The sequence below is a fragment of the Pristis pectinata genome, chromosome 9 (assembly GCF_009764475.1).
Source record: "Pristis pectinata isolate sPriPec2 chromosome 9, sPriPec2.1.pri, whole genome shotgun sequence".
In the NCBI taxonomy this organism is placed as follows: Eukaryota; Metazoa; Chordata; class Chondrichthyes; order Rhinopristiformes; family Pristidae; genus Pristis; species Pristis pectinata.
The window spans coordinates 27,888,719-27,910,574 of record NC_067413.1 but is presented as its reverse complement, the minus strand read 5'-3'; the positions used below and the strand labels follow the sequence as shown (position 1 = coordinate 27,910,574).

At 41.4% G+C, this 21,856-nt stretch overlaps 1 protein-coding gene across 4 annotated transcripts in view; it reads right to left on the bottom strand.

Moving 5' to 3' along the window:
* nbeal2 (neurobeachin-like 2) overlaps positions 1–21,856 on the bottom strand; it is a 192,044-nt gene that overhangs the window by 95,887 nt on the left and 74,301 nt on the right. For all 4 annotated transcript variants that reach the window (XM_052022635.1, XM_052022636.1, XM_052022634.1 and 1 more), the window contains exons 4-9: positions 11,017–11,098; positions 7,248–7,375; positions 4,681–4,763; positions 3,321–3,406; positions 1,757–2,063; positions 1,126–1,232 (exon numbers count right to left, since the gene is read on the bottom strand). In XM_052022635.1, coding sequence (XP_051878595.1) covers positions 1,126–1,232; positions 1,757–2,063; positions 3,321–3,406; positions 4,681–4,763; positions 7,248–7,375; positions 11,017–11,098 — 793 coding nt within the window. The remainder of the gene's footprint in view (positions 1–1,125; positions 1,233–1,756; positions 2,064–3,320; positions 3,407–4,680; positions 4,764–7,247; positions 7,376–11,016; positions 11,099–21,856) is intronic.

The following is a 21,856-nucleotide window of genomic DNA, read 5'->3' as shown; positions in this document are numbered from 1 at the left end:
ATGTAGAAATGTGCAGCTAGGACAAGCAAGGTCCATAATATCTGTTTTTTTTAAAATATGCATTTTGACAGCGAAAATACGCTCAGCCTTGACCTACTTTCTTTAAAGTATGCACAAAATATGACCTTTGCAGACTAAGTGGGGTCACATGCACACTCCTCACACTGACTCATACTTGCATAGCTCATTGGAACAGATTAGTTCACATGCCTAGTTGTTTATGTACATTAAACTGTACTCACTTGGATGATCTCAGATTCACTCACATAAACATATACCTACCAATAATCATTAAATGGCACTCTCACAATTATGCACTCACATTTATTAAGAAGCACAAACAAATAAGCACAACCTTTTTTATTTTTAAAAATTCCAGTAGGTTCTATAAAAGCAGATAATCCTTTCTACTGGATGATCAATCATTCCATGTGCACTGAAAACTACTCTTCAAGAATCTGGGCATCTGCTGAGAAAAGTAAGTTTGTACATGTTGGCAGTTTGTACTTGAGAAAATAGCCGACATATCTCAAGCAACACGTGAAGAATAGCTACTTGAACTGGGTGACAAATAATAGCCAGGGCAGAGCATGGAGACTGGAATCATAGAATCTTACAACACAGGAAGTCATTCTGACCATTGCATCTGTACTGGGTCTTTGGAAGTGCTATCCAATTGATCCCACTCTTCTTCTATCCCCAGGAAGGGAAAAAGTTGGGGGAAGAAATGATTAGGGACTTTCATCCTAAATTCCAGTCCCTCTTGAATCTTCAATATTAATTTTAGAATTCAAGCATTTCTAGTTTTCTCTTTCATTTATCTAACAGAATTCACAGATACTTTACTCTGTACTGTTATTGTTTTTACCTGTACTACCTCAATGCACTCTGTACTAACTCAATGTAACTGCACTGTGTAATGAATTGACCTGTATGATCGGTATGCAAGACAAGTTTTTCACTGTACCTTGGTGCAAGTGACAATAAAAAACCAATTCCAATACCAATACCAAGAATTTCCCTCAGCTCAGCAGCCTAACCTCACTTTTAAGAGTCCAGGAGAATAAAAGCACAGAAAGCCAATAGCAAGCAATGAGATAGAATTGCTCGGTAAGCTGTCCATACCTTGCTATTTTGGATGAGTCTAATGATGTGCTCAAAGCAGTTGTTATTAAGGAATATGGCCTGAAGCACAGGGCGATCCTTACAGTTCAACATTTCGGAGATAGCACCTGTAACATAAAAAGCTCAGTTTGGCTTTAGCTGCTTCTGCACAGGGGAAGAGACAAAGAGACAGCGCGAGATCCACAACAGCTCAATTGGTAACCTTTTTGCTTGGAATCAGAACATAGGAATTGACCACAAAAAAAAGAGGCCTATCTAATTCACCATGTAGCATCATAATTGCATGATGATACTCCATAAATGCACCTGTAGAGTAATCAATGTAATTCATTTGTTTATAGGCTCAAATTTGACATAAGTCATCTCCAGTCATGGAGATCTTTTGAAACCTAAAGTCAACCATTCCTCACGAGCATGTTGCAGCTATCATGTAATAGTACGTCTGTACTATGCTCTAACTTTTTTTCTGGGAGAAATCTAATTTGCATTTAACTCAATACCATTTGTTTTCACTGTCTTCCAACTCTACCTGTTCTATGAATTAACTTCTTCCCCATTGAAACAATGCTCCCACCGATTGGCTTTGATTTTGCGCCTTTAAACATGAAGGCACAAAGACATCTTCACTTACTCAGCATGTTGATCCGTACTGTGATGAACCCGTCCTCCAGTCGGGTTTTTATCCCCTCCTCCAGCACAGCCACTGGCCTGTCAGCATTCAACAGCTTAAAGTAACCTTCCAATATTGCCTTTATCTCCACTTGCCTCTGGTCAAGGCTACTGGCATGAAGAATGTGGATCATTGCAATCAGGCACTTTAAGGCAACATGCAGTGGTCTGGTGTCCTTCTGGTCCTGAGTTCCTATGTCACATGAAGTCCTGAGAACCAGCATGAGAGCCTCAACTGAGGTTGAGGTGATGGCAAGAAGTGCATTTTTCTGTATTGGAAGAGTCCGAGGCAGATTTCAGTCATGTGTCAGGCAGATTAAATTCAATTGAATGAATAAAATAACATTGTAGTTCTATCAGGTGGAGTGATCTATTAAACCATTCCACCAGGCAGTACCCAGCTCATCATCCCAACACTCGACATGTTTGGGTATCCACTCAGACTGTATTCCTTGTGTGGCCAAATAGCCACCACATACTCAGTACTTGAGCCAACAAGCAAGGACGTAATAATTGTTAGCAACAGGCAATCTTCTGGAGGTGCTCAGTGGGTTGAGCAGCATCTGTGGGGGGGAATGGGGGGGGGGGGGGGGGGGGGAGGAATTGTTGACGTTTCAGGTCAAAACCCTGCATCAGGAGTGAGAATAGACAAGGGAAATAGCTAATATAAAGAGAGGGGGAGTGGTGAAACAGAGGTTGGTGGACTGAGAGGGTGGAAGTGGGTGTTGAAGCATGACGGGCAGATCTAGCCAGGTCGGGGAGGGGGAGGGGTGGAGTTTACCTCAGATGAGAGGAAGACATGAAAAGTGATCCATGTTTTCCAGGGTTTTGTTTTGGGCAATGTTGTGCAGTGGGAGCAGGTTGGAGGAGGATCTTTTGTTTACAGAGGTTTAGTGTACAACACATTCCCTCACATGTTTTAATCAATGTCTCTGCAATGATTTAGATCTCCAAACACGCACATAAGCAAGAGTGCCCGTGCTCAATCACTGAGGTCGGAATGACCTTGGTTCTGGAATGGAGGTGATGTAGGTTGGACAGCTTCCCATTTTTATTGTAGAACAGCTCCACATCAGTGAGAAGCTTGTTGGAGGTGATGAGCAACATTGCACTAAGAAAGATTGATGGGACTGATGGAATGTGTAGGAGGTGAATCTCAGAGGAGACAATAGTGAGTAACTTCTTATATTTTTGTTTAACACAGGAGTTAATTTGGCCCATAAAATCTATGCCAGTTATCAGAGAAATCCCATCAAACCCATTCCCCTCACTTATTTTCTCAGATGGCTATTGACTCTGCTGATCCTCCTACAACCACAATTTACAGTTGTCAATTAACCTGGCAACATGTGAGTCTTTGGGATGTGGGAGGAAATCAGAGAACCACAGGGAAATGGGAAATTCTGTAAAAATAAAAGTTCTCCCCCTCTTTCTAAGAAGGGACTGAGGAATCAGGCATCAGCAGAAAATCTTTTTCCTTTATGTTGCTTAAGTTTCCAGTTTTGAAATGACTGCTCAAGCTTTACCTTACTCCCACTGATAATGGCTCCATAAAGGTATATCAGCCGCAGCTGAATCATCTTTGGCAAATTCTGGTTGTTCTTGAAACTTTCTACAAGATCATGAAAAAAAATTAAAAGTTAGGGTAACACCAAATGGGCAAGTTGTATTTGTATAATGTATAATTTGGCTGCCTTAAAGTACAACTATGGGAGAAATTATCTTCAATAATTTATTCCTATAGAACAAACAAGCCATGCAATGGGAAATGGATTCCACAGAATGCACAGGAGTAAATACAGAGAGGGTAATTTTGATACTGGTGGAAGAGTAAATTGCATAAAATGGATCAACTCTTATATGTATCTCCCAATTTTCAACTTCACTTAAGTCAATGGGAACTAAAAAAAATGGACAGGAGAAATGTATAAAGGTTGGTGCTTATCCAGTCATAGAATCATAGAGTTATACAGCATGGAAACAGGCCTTTCACCCAAATGTTCCATGCTGACCAAGGTGCCCCATCCAAGCTTGTCCCATTTGCCAAGGTTTGGCCCATAACCTTCTTCGCCTTTCCAATCCACGTATCTGTCCAACTGTCTTTTAAAAGTTGTTATTGTACCTGCCTCAACCACTTCCTCTGGCAGCTCATTCCATGTACATACCACCCTCTGTGGGGAAAAGTTGCCCCTCAAGTTCCTATTAAATCTTTCCCCTCTCACCTTAAACCTATGCCCTTGAGTTCTTGATTCCCCAATCCTGGAAAAAGACTGAGTGCATTCACCCTATCTATGTACCTTATAATTTTATACACCTCTAAAAGATCACTTCTCAGTCTCCTATGCTCTAAGGAATAAAATCCTAGCCTGTCCAACCTCTTTCTATAACTCAGTCCCTCAAGTCCTGGCAACATCCTTGTAAACCTTTTCTGTACTTTCTAATTTAATAACATCTTTCCTATAGCAGGGCGTCTAAAACTGAACACAATACTCCAAGTGCGGCCTCACCAGTTCCTGTACAACTGCACCATGACCTCCCAACTTATGTTACTAATTTTCCAGTTTCTTTTCTCATGTCACACATTGCATAGTAAACATTTGGGTTAATTTTAAATTCCAGATGAAAAACGTAAGAAAATCAGCAGTCTGTTTTATATCTCTTCAGATGCTCTTACTATGAAGCCCCGGCTCTGCATCATCCTGCCTATGATAAATCCCTAGCCTAGGGTTATAAGGTTTGTCAACATTTTGAAGCTGGTATTATCCTATTCACAAGACACCTCCTGTTTGTGACAATGACTGAATAACACAGTCCTAGCACCCTTATTCTGACCAAATTATACTTTCTCAGCTATTTGTTTCTGTCAAAACGACCTCTTCTACTTACCATGGAAGAATGTGTTGAATTCCTGAGGTAAAACAGCTGGTGCAAACTTGTATTTACTCCTTTCCATTGAACTGATAATCTCTCTGAAACCAAACAGGATTGCAGAGTTAGGCTTTTGGGTAAACGGCTGAACTGTACAGCCAGATCAATGATCTTGCTCACAGGCTTCCTTATGGTTAAGGTCCCACCTTCTCACCAATAGTCAAAGCCAGCATGTTCTATTCCATCATCAAGAGCATGGCAATTGCAGCACTGACTTTGTATCAAATCTTAGAGACAGGGCAATGATGTGGCACTCCCAGCTCATTAGTGGATTTGATAGATTGCTGCTTTCGTGAGGGAAGCACAAATATGCTTTTAATGAACCCTTCATTCTCCTGAATTACCTTTGCTTTTTGCAGACAATTAATCAGTAATCATGCCTGAAAAGCAGAGGAGGAGGCAGAGAAGCAGAACTGGCAGGATATTTGGTGGTCAGGTGGTTATGGGCTTTCACCCCACCGTTTACCAAGTTGATGTCCTTACCAAACAAAAATTAATCTAACTCCAAGGACCTCAGCCTTTTTCGGCAAAAGAAACAAGATTTGCACTCATCTGGATAAAGGTGCTTGCTAACTTCACTTTCAAATAGCCTAGCACTAATCGTACAAATAGCCTGGTAGCTCACTTATCACTCAGGATGCTGCCTCAGGAATGAGAGCACTATTAGAATTAGCATTAAAAGAGGTTTTTGTACTGCTGTACATAAATATTCATTACAGACAGTGCTGCTGTGTCAGGAACCCGGCGCAAGTCCCTGCCCTCCACTGGCATTCTCACAGCAATGAATCACCCGTAGCTCAGTGTGGAGAGGCAGCCTGTGAGGGCTGGTGTTCAGTGGGATGAGAGAAGCCAGGCAAACACTCAGCACTGCATTGTGGGACTCAGGATACAATCTGGTCAGCCTGGTGAGTATGGGATGACAGTACCTGCCACATACAGAAAGACCTGTATCCTATGGTCTATCTCATCACCTTGTTGGATTTAATGGAAGTGAGCACCCTTGAGCTTGTTACCAGAGAAAAATCTCTGGGCTAGGGAGAGCTATGAAGCCAAGCAAAGTGACAGCAGCTCTTATCACATCCAACAAGAGGTGACTAGAGAGTCTGTAGGATCTGTGTTGTCTCTCAACACGTGTAGCAGCCACAGCCAGTTCCCAGCAGTGGTCTGCACACACCATGCCAACCATGGCAAAGCCCTGAGCCCCACATCCCAGGCTGTATGGCTGCACAGTTTGCCCCCACCTACCCAGCTCGTCGCAGCCCACTCAACACCAGACCTCAAAGGCAGCCTCTTGGCACTGAGACGTGGACAGTATTTTGATGTGAGATGCCAGTGGAAGGCAGTGATCTGTGTCAGGCTCCTGGAACAGCGACAGGTTCCCAGCACAGCAGGGCGCAGCCTGAGTTAATCTTAACTATAGGATTGTACTCATCTGTGAGTGGACAACCAAGAGGGCTGTAGTGAATCGGTGCTGTGCAAAGTACAGCTCAGCAAGGTACCTTTCTCTGGATTCCACACTAGAGGAAGTAGTTTTCTCACATCTAACCTGTCAAAGCTATTATTTTAAACACCTCTGGAAAAAAAATTCAATTGCATATTTTTTTCCATTGTGCTCTGACTGAAAAATAATTTTCACCCCCAAGTTGAAACACAGTAACAACCATTTCCATGTCAGTACAGGTTACTTTGACCAGGCACTTCCAAGAATGAGCTGCCTTGCACCCTCATGAAATTTCTCCATCAATGGCGTACACGATGATGTTATTTCCTGTGCATTTCAGAGGAACTTGCCCATGATTTCTTGGGAAAACTTGTTTCTTTGTGATGGCTAGGGAGGTCTGTCAGTTGTCAATTACTTCCCTTTCACCCCTCAAGAGAACCCCCATCCCCCCAACACACACCTGGCATGGCTCCAACCACAAGCTCCCTACCACTTTTGACCCTAACTGCTCCTTCTCACCAGACATCACCATAGATCCTCTTCACCCCATCCCCAGATGATTGGCAATCTCAAAAACATCAAAGTCAATCCGGTTGCATCTAATGCTTGACATTTGCAGTGTGGGTCCTGCTTTATGTCACCCCTCAACCTTTGAAACTCAAGAAAAGACAAGTCAAGGTCAGAAACAACTACTATTCATTTCTTTATGTATATGAGTACTTAGTTACATGTGATTGTCTCCCCACTCAGGGTAACAAGATAAACAAAAGAAAAGGAATGGTCAATAAATGGGCAACAAAGGAAAAAGGCACTAATGAACCAAGTAAGGATTGCACAGTGAACAGGAAGGTAGCTTTCCACAGCCAGGAATCAAAGGAAGGCAGAATCATCATGTGAATTTCGCCGGGTCACAGGGAGGTGTCCGAGGACAAGAGAGTGCAGGCATTCATTTGGAAGGGCTTGGCAGTCAGAGTTCTGAACTAACTTGGATTGAGAGAATAATGGAAGTGGGAGATTGTCAAGAACAGCATGAGAGAACATCTATTAATGAACAGAAAGTTGTATACACATTGCACTTACTCACCCGCCCAATTGTCGCCTCCAGATTTGATATGGATCGAAGAGGCATTCACACAAGTGCAGTGCATACATGGTTAATTGCTCAACCTCGGAGGTGCCTGGTAAAAGTGTCTTCTGTGTTTCATTCTTTAGCTAGGAAGAGAGATGAACCCAGAAATAAAATTAAACAACTGGTGGCAGAAGACAAAACACATACCTACTTTCATAGGTTTCTTTAGAATTACATTTCTAATACTGTAGTCTCAAGGAATGTAGATGTCTGCACTGGGAAATGGAATATGCAAATAGCCATGGTAGGTTTCTACATTCCAGTAACATATATCGCATATCATTTCGGATACACATGCCATACAGCTTCAAAGGTCCTTGCTGGTGTCTATAATCCAATGAGGGACATTTCACATCTAACCTCATCAAAAATACTTCGATTCCTTTCTTATTTCTCATATTGTCTTATGACACAGGAGCCCATTCCATCCCTCCAGTCTATGCCAGCTCTCAGAGCATTCCCATAAATCCTAAACCCCCATCTATTTTCTCCATAACGTATCTTCTCTCACGCACCCTTCAACTTCCTCCAATTCTCCCATTACCCCACCTACACTAGGGGCAAATCGCAGCAGCCAATTAACCCACCGGCACGTCTTTGGGATGTGGGAAAAAAATCAGAGCATCTGAAGGAAACCGACACAGTCACAGAGAGAATGTAGAAACTCCACACAGCCTGCACTGGAGGTCAGGATTGAACCTGGGTCGTCGCACCGGAAATGTATAAAGGCAATACAGATATTGACGCAGAAGATGCCATGCAGTCCATTAGCTCCCCAGGGAGCAACGTCATTAATTCCATTCCCTCCCTCCTTATTTCCCCAAACCCTCCAAAATTTATTCTTTCTGACATATAACCATCAACTCACCTTTGATTTATTTTTGCCATTAACCTACACAAGGGATAATTTAAAGTAGCTAATTAACTCACCAGCACATCTTTTGGACATGGGAAGAAATCAGAGCTCCCAGTGGAAACCAACTTGATTACAAAGAGAACCTGCAGACTCCTCACAGACCTTCCAACTTCCCCTTAATGCAGTTTGGTTTCAGATTGGATGGTGTGCAACTTGGAGGGGAAAGCACAAGGGGAGTTTCCATACACCTGCTGTGCCTGCCCGTCTTGTTGGAGAGCTTGAGAGATTGGGAGGTGCTTCTGAGGTAGCCTCGATGAATAACTGCAGTGCACAGTGTGGCCATGGCTTGCCAGTGGTGGAGGGAATAACTGGGAGGGGCTGGATGTTGAATTCTAGTCACTCTCTGGTAAAGATGTTCCTCCTGAATTCCTTGCTGCATTTATTGGTGACTATCTTATATTTATGGGTCCTAGCTCTGGTCTCACATAAATCTTTTCTACATCTACGCTATCAAATATTTTCATAATCTGAAGAGCACTAGTACAGAAAGCATAGAGGATTAGCATAGATCGGTATTGGTATTGGTATATTATTGTCACTTGTACCGAGGTACAGTGAAAAGCTTGTCTTACAAACCGATCGTACAGATCAATTCATTACACAGTGCAGTTACATTGAGTCAGTACAGAGTGCATTGATGTAGTACAGGTAAAAAGAATAACAGTACAGAGTAAAGTGTCACAGCTACAGAGAATGTGCAGTGCAATAAGGTGCAAGGTCACAACAAGGTAGATCGTGAGGTCATAGTCCATCTCATTGGTGCATCTTGGTTGGCATGGATGAGTTAGGCTGAAGGGCCTGTTTCCATGCTGTAAAACTCTTTGAATAATCCATCAGGTCACACTTCTGCCTTTTTTCCAGAGGCTTTACCTGTTTTTCATCTGCTTTTCAATTTTAAGAATGAATTTCTCTTTAGAAATGAACCCTTGGCATTGTTTGCTTTTATGTAGCCTCAGTAACCTGCATCAGTATTCAGGATCTGTCCATCTGTATCCCAAACCCTTTGGTTCATCTCCTCTATTTAGACATTTTGTCCAAGTACTATGTGGCCTTCACATTCTGCAATACTGAATTGTTTATTCTTATCGACACTGAAGTTCAGTTGTCAATTATATATCCTTTCTGCAAGTTTATTAACATCTTCCTGCATTTTGCCATGGTTTTCTTTATACACAGCCCTAAATCAGCCTCATCCATTGTACTTCCAATTCTCAAGATTAGATTGCACATTAATGTCAATGACAGCACCATTCCTTTTATTTTGAACTCTCCTAATGTCTTGCCCACCAATTCAATACCCTCAGCAAATACAGAGACAAAGTAAACATATGATAATTCTGACATATTCCTCTTATTACTGATGAATTTACAGTGGATCTCGCTCTAGCCTTATTTTTCTTTTGTTTATTTTAAAGAGTTTATAGAATACCATTCCAAGTTGAAAAGATGGCATCAGTTTACCTGTCTAGTCTATTTTGACCAACAGTTACCCTGCAGCTCATCTAAACCTATAATGCCAATTAAGGACCAAATAAGAAATAATTCTCACTAAATATGGGTTTAGTGACCTCATGCTGATCCTACTTGCAGACCAAGTAGACTTATAATATGGCAAATATTCAGATTGCATACAGCAATGGGTTGATTAGGGAAAGAAATGAGCATCACAGAATGCAATGAGGAGGAGTATAAAAATTATCCTGATAAAGGGGATTGTTATAATGAGGAATGGTTTGCCACAAATGGCTGCTTAACAGTCCATTTTTTGTTAAAAAGAGATAAATGGTTGCTACATCAATATTAATGGTTACAAGGAACAAAGGATACAATTATGTTTGCTGAAACAGAGAAAATTAGGGGAAATTAATTGGAAAATTGGATCAGATAAAGAGAGATAAACTATGAGCAGTGATCAGAGAATAAGAATAAACTAGATGGTTTATGTGGAGACAAATACTTGCACAAAATCAACTGTTAATTTTCCTATAACTGTACTTTAGTTCCCTAGTTTCTGCATTGTGGGTCACATGTCAGAAAGCTGAGTAATTGCTGCATATAATTGTAGAATCAAAATATCTACAAAATGAAACAAAACTAATCTGTGTATGTGTGTTCTGATGCTAGATCTTTTCTATTGGCCCTATCACTCAGGGTATATTTTCATGGGGCAAGCTAGTAGCAGCACCCTTGACTCTATCCGGCTTTGACCCATTCTCCCGAATCAAGGCTCATGGATTATACATGACAAGCTCCAAATTAGGCTCCTGTCATGAAGAGGGGTATGAACAGTGTTAAAAGAAGGGTGATGATACTTTCACTGCTTTGGGACTTATTTGGACAGCTTCTCCTTTCATGGGGACATGAATCAATATTTTCCTTGTGCTGTCTACTGGCTGAGCACAGCAAACTGAAAAAGAGGGAAATACACTGTCGAATTGGGGCTGTGTACACTCAGATGTGGTTACAGAGATACCAATACAACACACTCTACCAGCCATTCACACAGAGGAAACCCTTCACCTTTATCCTCACCCTACTCTTGTTGCCAAGGAATGTTCTGAGCAGAAAAGGATAGATATGATTGTGGTGATATAAGTGCTCAAGTCTGCACAGACCCATTTGATCAGCTGAGGAATGATAACCCCTGCAAGTGTCAGTACCTTCAGGAGCAGAGAAATTTAAAAGTTCCAAGTTATTACTCAATTATGCTTTTCAGATTCTGAAATGAAATTAATTAGAAGTTTTCAAGATGAAGCAAAACACAATGTTTAAATTCTTCACGTCTTAAGTTAAAGAAAGAGGGCTCACCTCAGATGTGCACACAGCCAACAGATTAATAACCTCCAGGATGAAGGTTGGAGTGATCTTTGCTTCAATATTTTCAAAATTTCTGTTTTAAGGAAGAAATACATCTGGTTATTGGATATCCTGGGCCAAGGCTCAGTCACACACAAGTAAATTACAGACTGAGTCTAATCAAGAGTTTCAGATGACTTACAAGCAGAATGATGGATACCATAGAAATATACAGGTCAATCTGCAACACCAGAGCAAGGTATGTTGTATAGCTGAATGCAAATACTCTCGGGTGCATTCAGGATGTAATTGATAATTTGTTCCTGCTAAAATTCTTGCACTATTCATAAACATAAAATCATCCTTAATCCAGTGCAATTGGGCATCTTAATAGAAGGTAATTTTATTTTGAAAAGCTTTCTTGATGCACGTTAGAAAGGCAATCTGGCTTAGTTTTATTAATTCAGTTGAAACTGAGCATACAGGTTGTAGAGTCAGCTAAATGCAACTGTTACTAAGCATGTTCTCAGTGGTAGCACTCTTATCACTGACTCAGAAAGTACAGGGATCAGGTTGCATTCCAGAGGCATGAGCACAAAAACCTGAAATGAAACCCCATTGCAGTACTGCAGTGTCAGAAGTGCCATGTGCAAACTGAAATCCAGCCTCCTCTCTTAGATGTACAAACATGGCACAATTTGGGGACATTCCTTTTTGTGTATCCTGGTTAACATGTACCCATTCACCAACACCATTGTAATAAATGGCCTGGTCATCATTATATTGCTATTTCTGGGACCTTTGTGCATACCAGTTATTATGTTGCTTGATTGCTGTTTTCTGGTGCACTTAGAGAGATGTGAAATTTCAAGTATTTAAATGAGTTTGTATTGGAAAATAGTTTGAGAAGTCCTAGAGCAGGTTAATTTTACTCTCTATTCAACTTTCTGAAGAAAATAGGAAAGATGAAGCTCTTAAACAAGGTAGCTGAGTGCAAGGAAGGGTTGGTGACAAGAGAGAACATATTTGACAAAAACAACAGTATTATCGCAGAATTCCAAGACAGAAATTGTAAATGAATTTCTCTTCAGATCAAACCAACAGGAAAATAGATTAAGCACAGAGAAAACCCAGATGGCCAATTGGTTTTCAGAGCGCCTTTCCCAGTGAAGCCAGGAGGCCTGAAGTTAAATGCCTCTTTGTGTGCTTCCATAATTGTGGGAAGGGCTCAGAAAACTGGTGTGGATCAGAGGAAAAGGCTGGATGGGGGAGTAAAGAGGTTGAGGTTTTACAATTAAAGAAAAAATAGAGCCCTTTCTTCAACAAGTGGCTGTGAAGGATTTTAATGAATTTTTGTCAACTGCACTGTCCCTAGTCCATGGCTACATTTCAGGAAATAAACTGACAACAGCATGTGTGAGGGAAGCAGTTAATGGAGTGGGTTATGTCGTGAAGGGGTTACAACAAAATGAATAGGTAAGTCAGGCCATGACTGGGAAGACTCCCCTTTAACGTTACTCAATCTTGTCACGATGCACTTAAAACCCCAGTCACCACCCTGATACTAATATCGATGTGTGGTTTTTGTGTGAAGCGTGGTGCTATTTTCCACTCTTCAGAGCAGCAAACGCTGCTTTCGTTACTCGAGAGCTGGATGTTTCAGCAGGTTGTTGATTCTTTAATGTAGTGATGTGCCCTTTTAACTAGGAGTTGCCAACACAAAATCCAGTTTTGGCACCCAGGAAATTGCCAGGTGATGTCCAGGTGTGAGCCAACACACCTCCCCTCCATGTTGCCATTACATCTTCGAGTACCTTCCTATCCTGTTTTGATGGTTGAAATTGTCTTGAAACTGGTGGACTATCAATGCAACTACCTAGACTAGCAGCAAAAGTCAGACACTTTGCCGTTCTATGACAAGTGACTCACTTCTTGTCTCCCCACAGATCCTCCACCACTGAAAGGGCACAGGTGACACACATGACCGTAAACTTTCCACTAAAACATTATTCAAGAAACTTGACATCAGCCAGAACAAAACTGCTTGCTTGAATATAATCTTAAATATTCCATTTCTGCCACCATCTACAGAAAGTACAACCACAATTCACCAAAGTATTTTTTGAAAGAATATTCCCAACCCTTAACCTCCACCATCCTGGAAAGACAATGGCATGACACACAATGACATCACTATTTCCTCTGACCAAGAATCACAGCACACTGCTTTCCCTCTTTGAAGAATATGAGGGGAGGGTGGTACACGTTGTCTACATGGACCTTAGCAAGACTTTTGACAAGTTTCCACATCGTAGACTGGTCTGGAAGATGGAATCACATAGGATCCAGGGTGAGCGAACCAATTGGATACAAAAATCGGCTTGATGGAAGGAGTCCTATGGTAGTAGTGGAGGGCCATTTTTCAGATTGGAGGCATGTGACCAGTGATGTGCCACAGGGATCAGTGCCGGGTCCTCTGTTGCTTTGTCATATATATTGACAATTTGGATGGGAATTTAGATGGCAATGATTAGGAAGTTTGCAGATGACATCAAAATTGGTGGTTTAGTGGACAGTGAAGAAGGTTGTCTAAGGTTACAACAGGATCTAGATCAATTGGGAAAGTGGGCCAAGGAATGGCAGATGGAATTTAACTCAGACAGGTGTGAAGTGATGCAATTTGGGAAGTTAAACCAGGGGAGGACATTCACAGTGAATCACAGGGCCCTAGAGACTGTTGTAGAACATAGAGAGCAGGGGGTACAGTGTCTAGTTCTCTAAAAGTGTCGACACAGGTAGTGAAGAAAGTGTATGGCACACTTTCCTTCATCGAACAGGGCAATGAGCACAAGAGTTGGGATATCATGTTACAGCTACACAAGATGTTAGTGAGATCACAACTGGAATATTGTGTGCAGCTTTGACCACCTGGGTATAGTAAGCTGGAGAAGGTGCAGAAAAAGTCACAAGAACGTTGCTGGGACTAGAGGGCTTGAGTTATAAGGAGAGGTTGGATAGGCTGGGACTGTTTTCCCTGGAGTGAAGGAGGCTGAGGGGTGACGTTATATAAATTTATAAAATCATGAGGGGCATAGATAAGGTGGATGATCACAGTCTTTCAACTAGGGTAGCAGAAAGACTTAAGGTGAGAGGGGAAAGATTTAAAGGGAACCTGAGAGGTAGGTTTTTCCACACAGATGCTGGTGGGTATATACAATGAGCTGCCAGGGGAAGTCATAGAGGCAGGTACAATTACAATGTTACCAAATGACACTTGGACAGGTTCACGGATAGGAAAGGTTTAAAGGGATATGGGTCAAATGCAGGCAAATGGGTCTAGCCCAGGAAGACATGTTGATTGGCATGGACAAGTTGGGCCAAGGGGCCTGTTTCTGTGCAGTATAACTCTATTACATGTGTTAAAATGTTTCGCAGTTACAGACAGACACTTCAGATTCAGTCTCTTGATTGGCTTCCTCAATTGGTTTGACCTCCACAACTGTGTACTTGTCTCTGACATTGTGCTCGTTCCAGGAAAGGAGAACCAACAATCTCTTGACTTGTTCCTGTGACCCTTGGATAGCTGGTGACTAAGTATCAACATCAGGAATAGGTTCGTCAAATATTACTGGTATGTCTCTTGCTGTGATCCTTTGAGTATGAGCATCTCTGACGAAATTTCTGATACAAAGTAATTAACACTTTTATCAATGGATTTGGGCGATTCCGTTGAGTCTCATTTTCACTCACGGGTTTAGTGCCACCAATGCTTTCAGTCAAAGTTGCTTTTCTTTACCTTGAAACATTCCCTTCTTCTTCAATTGCTGCCTCCTTACTCTCCCCTCTAAGTTAAGCAATGAGGTTGATTACTCATGGTGCAAAACCAATGGGAAGGTGAGAAGTGATACGGTATCGAATCATCAGGAAGCTAAAATAACCTTGGAATAGTTACTTCTTCAAGGGTTTCTCTTCCCAGAGGTCTCTGCTGGACCCCTTCAGAAGCTGGATGATATGGTAGAATCAATAGATCAGCATGGTAACAGGTCACATGGCCCACCAGTGGGCATCCATCCATATTGATCCCATCTTCCAGCATTTGATCCATAGCCATCTATGCAGAGGCTTCTTAAATGATGCCAGTGCTTCTACCACTCTCTCAGACAGTGTATTCCAGGTACTCATCACTCTCTTCATGAGAAAGGTTCCCCTCAGATCCCCTCCCTTACCCCTTAGCCTAAGTCCTTTAGTTTTATCTACATTGGATATGGGGGAAATTTCCCTGAAGCTTACCCTATCTGTACTCCTCATAATTTTACCTTAATCATGTCCCTTCTTAACCACCTCCACTCTGGGGAAAACAGACCTAGCCATTCCAGTCGCTTTTCATAATTGAAATATTCCATCCCAGGCAAAATCCTGGTGAATATCCTCTGCACTCTCTCCAGCACTATCACATCCTTCCTACAGTGTGGTTACCAGAACTGAACACAGTAATCCAGCTGAGACCTAACCAATGTTTTATAAAGTTTGAGTATAACCTCCCTGCTTTTCTATTCAATGCCCTGACTAATGAAGGCCAGTATCGCATATGCCTTCTGAACCACATTATCAACCTGCACTGCCACCTTCAAGAATCTTTGGACTTGTCCTTCTCTTCCTTACTACTCGTTTGGACTCTACCATTCATGTTGTATGTCCTAGCCTCATTAGTACTCCCAAAATGAATTACCTCACATTAATCAGGATTAAATTCTATTTGCTATTTCTCAATCCATTTCACCAATACATTGATATCACACTGTAGTCTAAGACTACCCTTTGCAATATCAACAACTCCACCAATCTTTGTGTCATCTGAAAATTTAATAGAATAGATGTTTGATGACATCACAATACAAAAACTCTCAATTAAATGTAAATGGAACTATGGCATATTATCTGGAATAACTGGTGTTCTACGCACAACATAGATCCATCAAAATACTTCAGGTGGAACTTCTCACTATCACACAACACCAACATCTGATTTCAGTCCATTTTGAGTGGACGTTAATGAGCCCGATTATTGGTCACCATTTAACTAAAATTGAACCCAGGTTGGTTGAGCTATGAGGCAGCAACTCTACAGTGGCACTATTAAGGATTCAGGAGTTATGGAATCACATGGATATAGTAGGTATTAATTCAAACGAGAATCAGTCTTCAGGAAAACCGGTTCTGATATAAGTTGCAAGCAGTAATCGGTTTGAAATTAAAAGGACAGCTTTGTGAACAAACAGTATTGTCAACAGAGCACTGGCCCACAGCAGGAGGCTGCTCAAGAGATATGGTTTGCAAACTGATGTGACCATGAAATGTTCACATATGCATCAGCCAAACATAAAATGATGGGCTATCTTAATTGGCCTACATCAAAGCATGCATCAGACTCCAGGTAAGTTATTTTGTCACTTAGCACATCAAACATGGTCATAAGCATATTTGCTCTGTCTATCAATAATTGGGATATTTGTGTATTCCGAGAGCCAGCCCTCACAACACTAATTTTGGTTATCTGGGTTTTCTGTCCTTAGAAGCTTTTAGACCATCCATGTGAATTACCTTGTACCAGCAGAGTTGTTTGAACATTCAGAGGAGGCTTGTCAGTTACAGTGTAATCCCGTTGTAAATATGTAATTCAATGGAACCATTTGTCAGACTCAAAATATCAAAGTAAACAATGTCTTGTAATTATTGAAATTGTATTGAATCATTAGAGTATAAAAACTTGGTGTACTTTGAGTTGAGAGAGATCCTACTAAGTGGGTGTCCATGAGAACGTCTGCTTGTTGTGATGACTAAAGACCTTTATATCTACCAGGTTCATTGTCTCCAGCGACTCAGTTCAAAGTCACAATAGCATCACTGTGCCATCCTTGCATCACTTCAACAAATCCATGTCAACTTTTGTCAAATGGCGAGTGATAATTGGGTTCATTAACATGCACTAAAAATGGATTGAAATCAGATGTTGGTGTTGCGTGACAGTGGGAGGTTCCATCTGAAATGTTGTGATGGATTCCTGCCTCATATAGAACACCAGCAGAACTACTTGCAGATAATATGCCATAGTTCACTTCATATCTAATTGAGAATTTTTACATTATGTCATCTAACATCCATGCAGTAAGTCTGCCAGATGTCACGAAGTTTGGTAGAGTTGTTGATAGTGCAGAAGGTACTCCTAGGATACAGGATGATATTGATGTGTTGGTGAAATGGGTTTGGAATTTAATCCTGATTAGTGTGAGGTGATTACTTTTGGGAGTATTAATGAGGCTACGGCATACACCATGAATTGTAGGGTCTAAGGAGTATTGAGTAACGCAGGGATCTTGGTGTACAAGTCCAGTTTTTCCAGCATTTTCTGTTTCAGATTCCAACATCTGCAGTGATATTTGTTTTCTAAACAAAAGACATGGGGGTTGGTAGGTGAATTGGTCTTTGCAAATTGCCCCCAGCATGCAGCTGAATGGTAGAATTTGCAGGGGTGATGAGGGGGAGTTGATGGGAATGTGGGGAGAATAAGATGTGATGAGTGTAAGCAGGTGCTTGATGCTAGCGTTGACTCAGTGGGCCGAAAGGCCCGTTTTTGTGCTGTATGACTCCAGCCATTTTCAGGGCTGTAACAGTGTTGTAGGTGGTTTTGTTCTACACTAATGGCAAACTGTATATATGGACAAAACTTTCTCAATTCTTTATCAATGTTTGGCCAATGCACAGATTCCTTTGCGATGACTTTCATATTGCTGATTCCAGTGTGTCTGGCATGCAGTTAGTCGATAATCACTTACTCGAGTATGCTCAGAATGAATACGCGATGTTCCCATTTTAAACATCCTTGATCAGTTGATAATCCAAGCCGACTATTACCTCATTTGGACATTTGTCACTAGTCCATCCTTTTCAAAAACTGCTCATAAACTTTCCTGAAGGACACCTTTCTGAATTGCCCAAGCAGGTTCATTGGCTCTTACTGAAAAAAACTGTTTACTGGTTGCATTGTGAAAATTGAACATACCCTGCCAATGGCAGACAATTAATGTGGTAGAACATCAGTCTGCACAGTAAAACCTTCTGTAAAATCAATTTCTGATCTTGTTCAGAATCCTGTCTGTTATCACCAATCACCAGTGTGTCCATCTAGGAATAGCTCAAGACATGGTCTTTGTAGAACTTGCCATAGATTGCATCCAGCCAAGACTTTCAAACTTGTCAAAAGTCTTGAGACTGATTTTGTTTCACACTAAGGGAAATGACTGAACTCCATGCCATATTTGTCCTTTCCCATAATAGAACGGTCTGTTGCTCTGCATCTCTTCTATGAATTATGACTACACTTAAAGGCCTTTTGGCTCACACTACCATTTGTGATATAGATGCTATAGCAGATAAATTGTGTGTTATTGGCTGTTGTAGTATTATACAGATTCACTTTGTGATAACTTGTGAGAAACATTTTTCCCTGTGCTGTTATCATGAAGGAATCTTGATGAGGAACATTAAATCTTCCTGCCTCCCAACTAATCCAGCTTGATTTGCTGAGTGCTTCCAGCATTTTACTTCGGATTTTCAGCACCTACATTTTTTTGGCTCCATCTCCATATGATATGCACTTAATGACATAATTGTCACACATCAGTCATACTTGTTTGTTGTTCTTAACAGAAACAATTTTAACCCAACCAGATTAATGGAAAATTGGGATCAAATCACATTTTTAATTTGCATTGATCTTCACATTCAATTCCATTTAAAAATTCTCTGGAAATTAAGCAGCCTATGCCAGCTTAAAGCAGGACCTGATAGCATTGAGAACCAGGCTGACAAGTGCCAGCTTGCCATCTAAGTCATAACAGATAATGATCATAGATTTATAGTTGTACAGATCCCACTTGCTTGCATTAATTTCATATCCCTCTAAGCCCTGCTCATTCAAGTACCCGTCAAGATGCCTTTAATGTTGTTACTCTTCCTGCCTCCACCACCTCTTCTATCTCTTGAAAGAGAAAGCACCCTCCACTGTTGATCTTTAATTATTAAGCAGACTACTATCAACATTTTGGCCTTGTCACCATTGACCGGACATTGAATACAGGAGTTGGGATTTTATGCTGAAGTTGTACAAGACATTGATGAGGCCAAATTTAGAGTATTGTGGGCAGTTCTGGTCACCTACCTACAGGAAAGATATCAATAAGCTTGAAAGAGTGCAGAGAAAATTTACAAGGATGTTGCCAGGACTTGAGGATCTGAGTTATAGGGTAAGGTTGAATAGGTTAGGACTTTATTCCCTGGAGTGCAGGAGGATGAGGGGAGATCTTATAGAGGTCTACAAGATTATAAAGGGTATATAGATATTTATTTATTAGTCATATGTAATCGAAAACACACAGTGAAATGAGTCTTTTTTGTGTTACTGAGAATATGCTGGGGGACAGCCCACAAGTGTCGCCACTCTTCTGGCACCAACATGGCAAGGGTATAGATAGGGTGAATGCATGCAGACTATTTCCTCTATGGTTGGGTGAGCCTAGAACTAGAGGACATAGGTTTAGGGTGAAAGATGATAATATAAGGGGAATCTGAGGGGAAACTTCTTCACTCAGAGGGTGGTGCGAGTGTGGAATGAGCAGAAGTGGTAGAAGCGAGTTCAATTGTAACATTTAAGAGAAGTTTGGATAGGTACATGGACGGATGGGAGGGGTTTAGAGGGATATGGTCCGGGTGCAGGTAGATGGGATTAGGCAGAAGATCAGGTCGGCATGGGGCTAGATGGGCCATAGGGCTGGTTCTATGCTGTAGTGTTCTATGACTCTATGACTGAATGATGAGCTAGACCAGCCAAGGCAAAGTATCAGGGCAGTAGCTGGTTATCTTGTAATGAATGGCTCTATTCCTGAAGACTCAAAATCACTCTGGTATCTGCATGACATGAAGGAGGACTACAGGGTCAACATGCTCAAGGTTTTCTGTGACATCCGAGGCAGATCAGTTCACCATTGGTGCACTGCAGTTTGTACAATCTGCAACAACTCAAGTTTACCATTGTAGCTGATTCCAGCTAATGTGACAAATTACACCAAGGAGAACTACAATGAACAGAATGGAACTGTACCGCACAGGAACAGACCCTTTCACCCATGGCAGCTGTACAGACCATGATACCAATCCAAACTAATCCCATCTACCTGCACGTGGTCTGTATCCCTATATTCTCTGCCTGTTCATGTGTCTGTCTAAAGGCCTCTTAAAAATCATATCTGCTTCTACCACCTCACACGTTCTGGACACCTACCACTCTGTGGAAAAGAAAACTTTTCCCCTTTCACCTTAAACCAATGCCCTCGTGTTTGGCATTTGCACACTGGGAAAAAGATCCTGACTATCTATCCCTCTCATGATTTTATATATTTCTATCAGGTTGCCCCTCAGTCTCCGATACTCCAGAGAAAACTATCCAAGTTTGTTCAACCCGTCCATGTAGCTAACACTCTCCAATCCAGGCACCATCCTGATAAACCTCTTCTGCACCCCAATGCAAGCCTCTATATCCTTCCTGTCCTACAGCAACCAGAACTGGACAATGCTCCAAATGTGGCCTAACTAAAGTTTCATACAGCTGCAACATGACTTGTCAACTTTCATACTCAATGCCCTGATCTATGAAGGCAAACATGCCATACGCCACTTTTTAAACCACTCTATCCACTTGTGTTGCCACTTGCAGGGAGCTATGGACTTGCGATTTAGGCCTGGCATTTACTGTATACTTTCCTCTTGCATTTGATGCCCCAAAATGCACCACCTCATACTTGCCTGGATTAAGCTTCATCAGTCATTTCTTCACCCAAATTTCTAATTGATCTGTATTCTGCTGTATCTTTTGATAACCTTCCTCACTATTCACAATTCCACCAATTTATGTGTCGCCTGAAAACTTGCTAATCAGACAACCAACATTTTTGTCCAAATCTTTTATATATTACAGAGGTCCTAACACTGATCCTTATTGAACACCACTAGTCACAGACCTCCAGTCAGAATATCCCACCCCCCACCACCACTACCCTCTGCCTTCTATGGCCAAGCCAGTTTTGAATCTAACCTACAACTTACTGTGGATCCCATGTACCTTAACCTTCTGGATCAGCCTATCATGATGGACCTTGTCAAATGCTTTAATAAAGTCTGTATAATCATCTTCATTACCTCCTCAAAAAGTTCAATCAAGTTTGTAAGACATGACCTCCCACACACAAAACCACGCTAACTTTCCCCAATAAGTCTATGCCTTTTCAAATTGAGTAATCATGTCCCAAGGAATCTTCTCCAATGATTTCCCTGCCACTGATGCAAGGCCCACTGGCCTATGATTTCCTGGATTGTCTCGATTGTCCTTCTTAAGCAAGGGAACAACACTGGCTATTGTCCAGTCTTCTGGGATCTCGCCTGTGGCTAAAAAGGATACAAGATCTCTGTCGGATGAGCAATCTCCTGCCTTGCTTCCCTCCGCACCCTGGAATAGATCCCATCAGATCCTGCGGATTTATGCACCTTAATGTTCTTCAAGAGACCCAACACCACCTCTTTCTTAATATCAACATGCTCTAGAATATTAACATGCTGTTTCCTAATCTCACTATCTTCCACATGCTTCTCCTTGGTGAATACCAACACAAAGTATTCAATTAGTACCTCACCCACTTCCTCTGGCTCCAGGTGCAAATTCCCTTCTTTGTCCTTGAGTGAATCTATTCTTTCCCTTGCTACCTTGTTTTTAATATTTTTTATAAAATGCCTTGGGATTTTC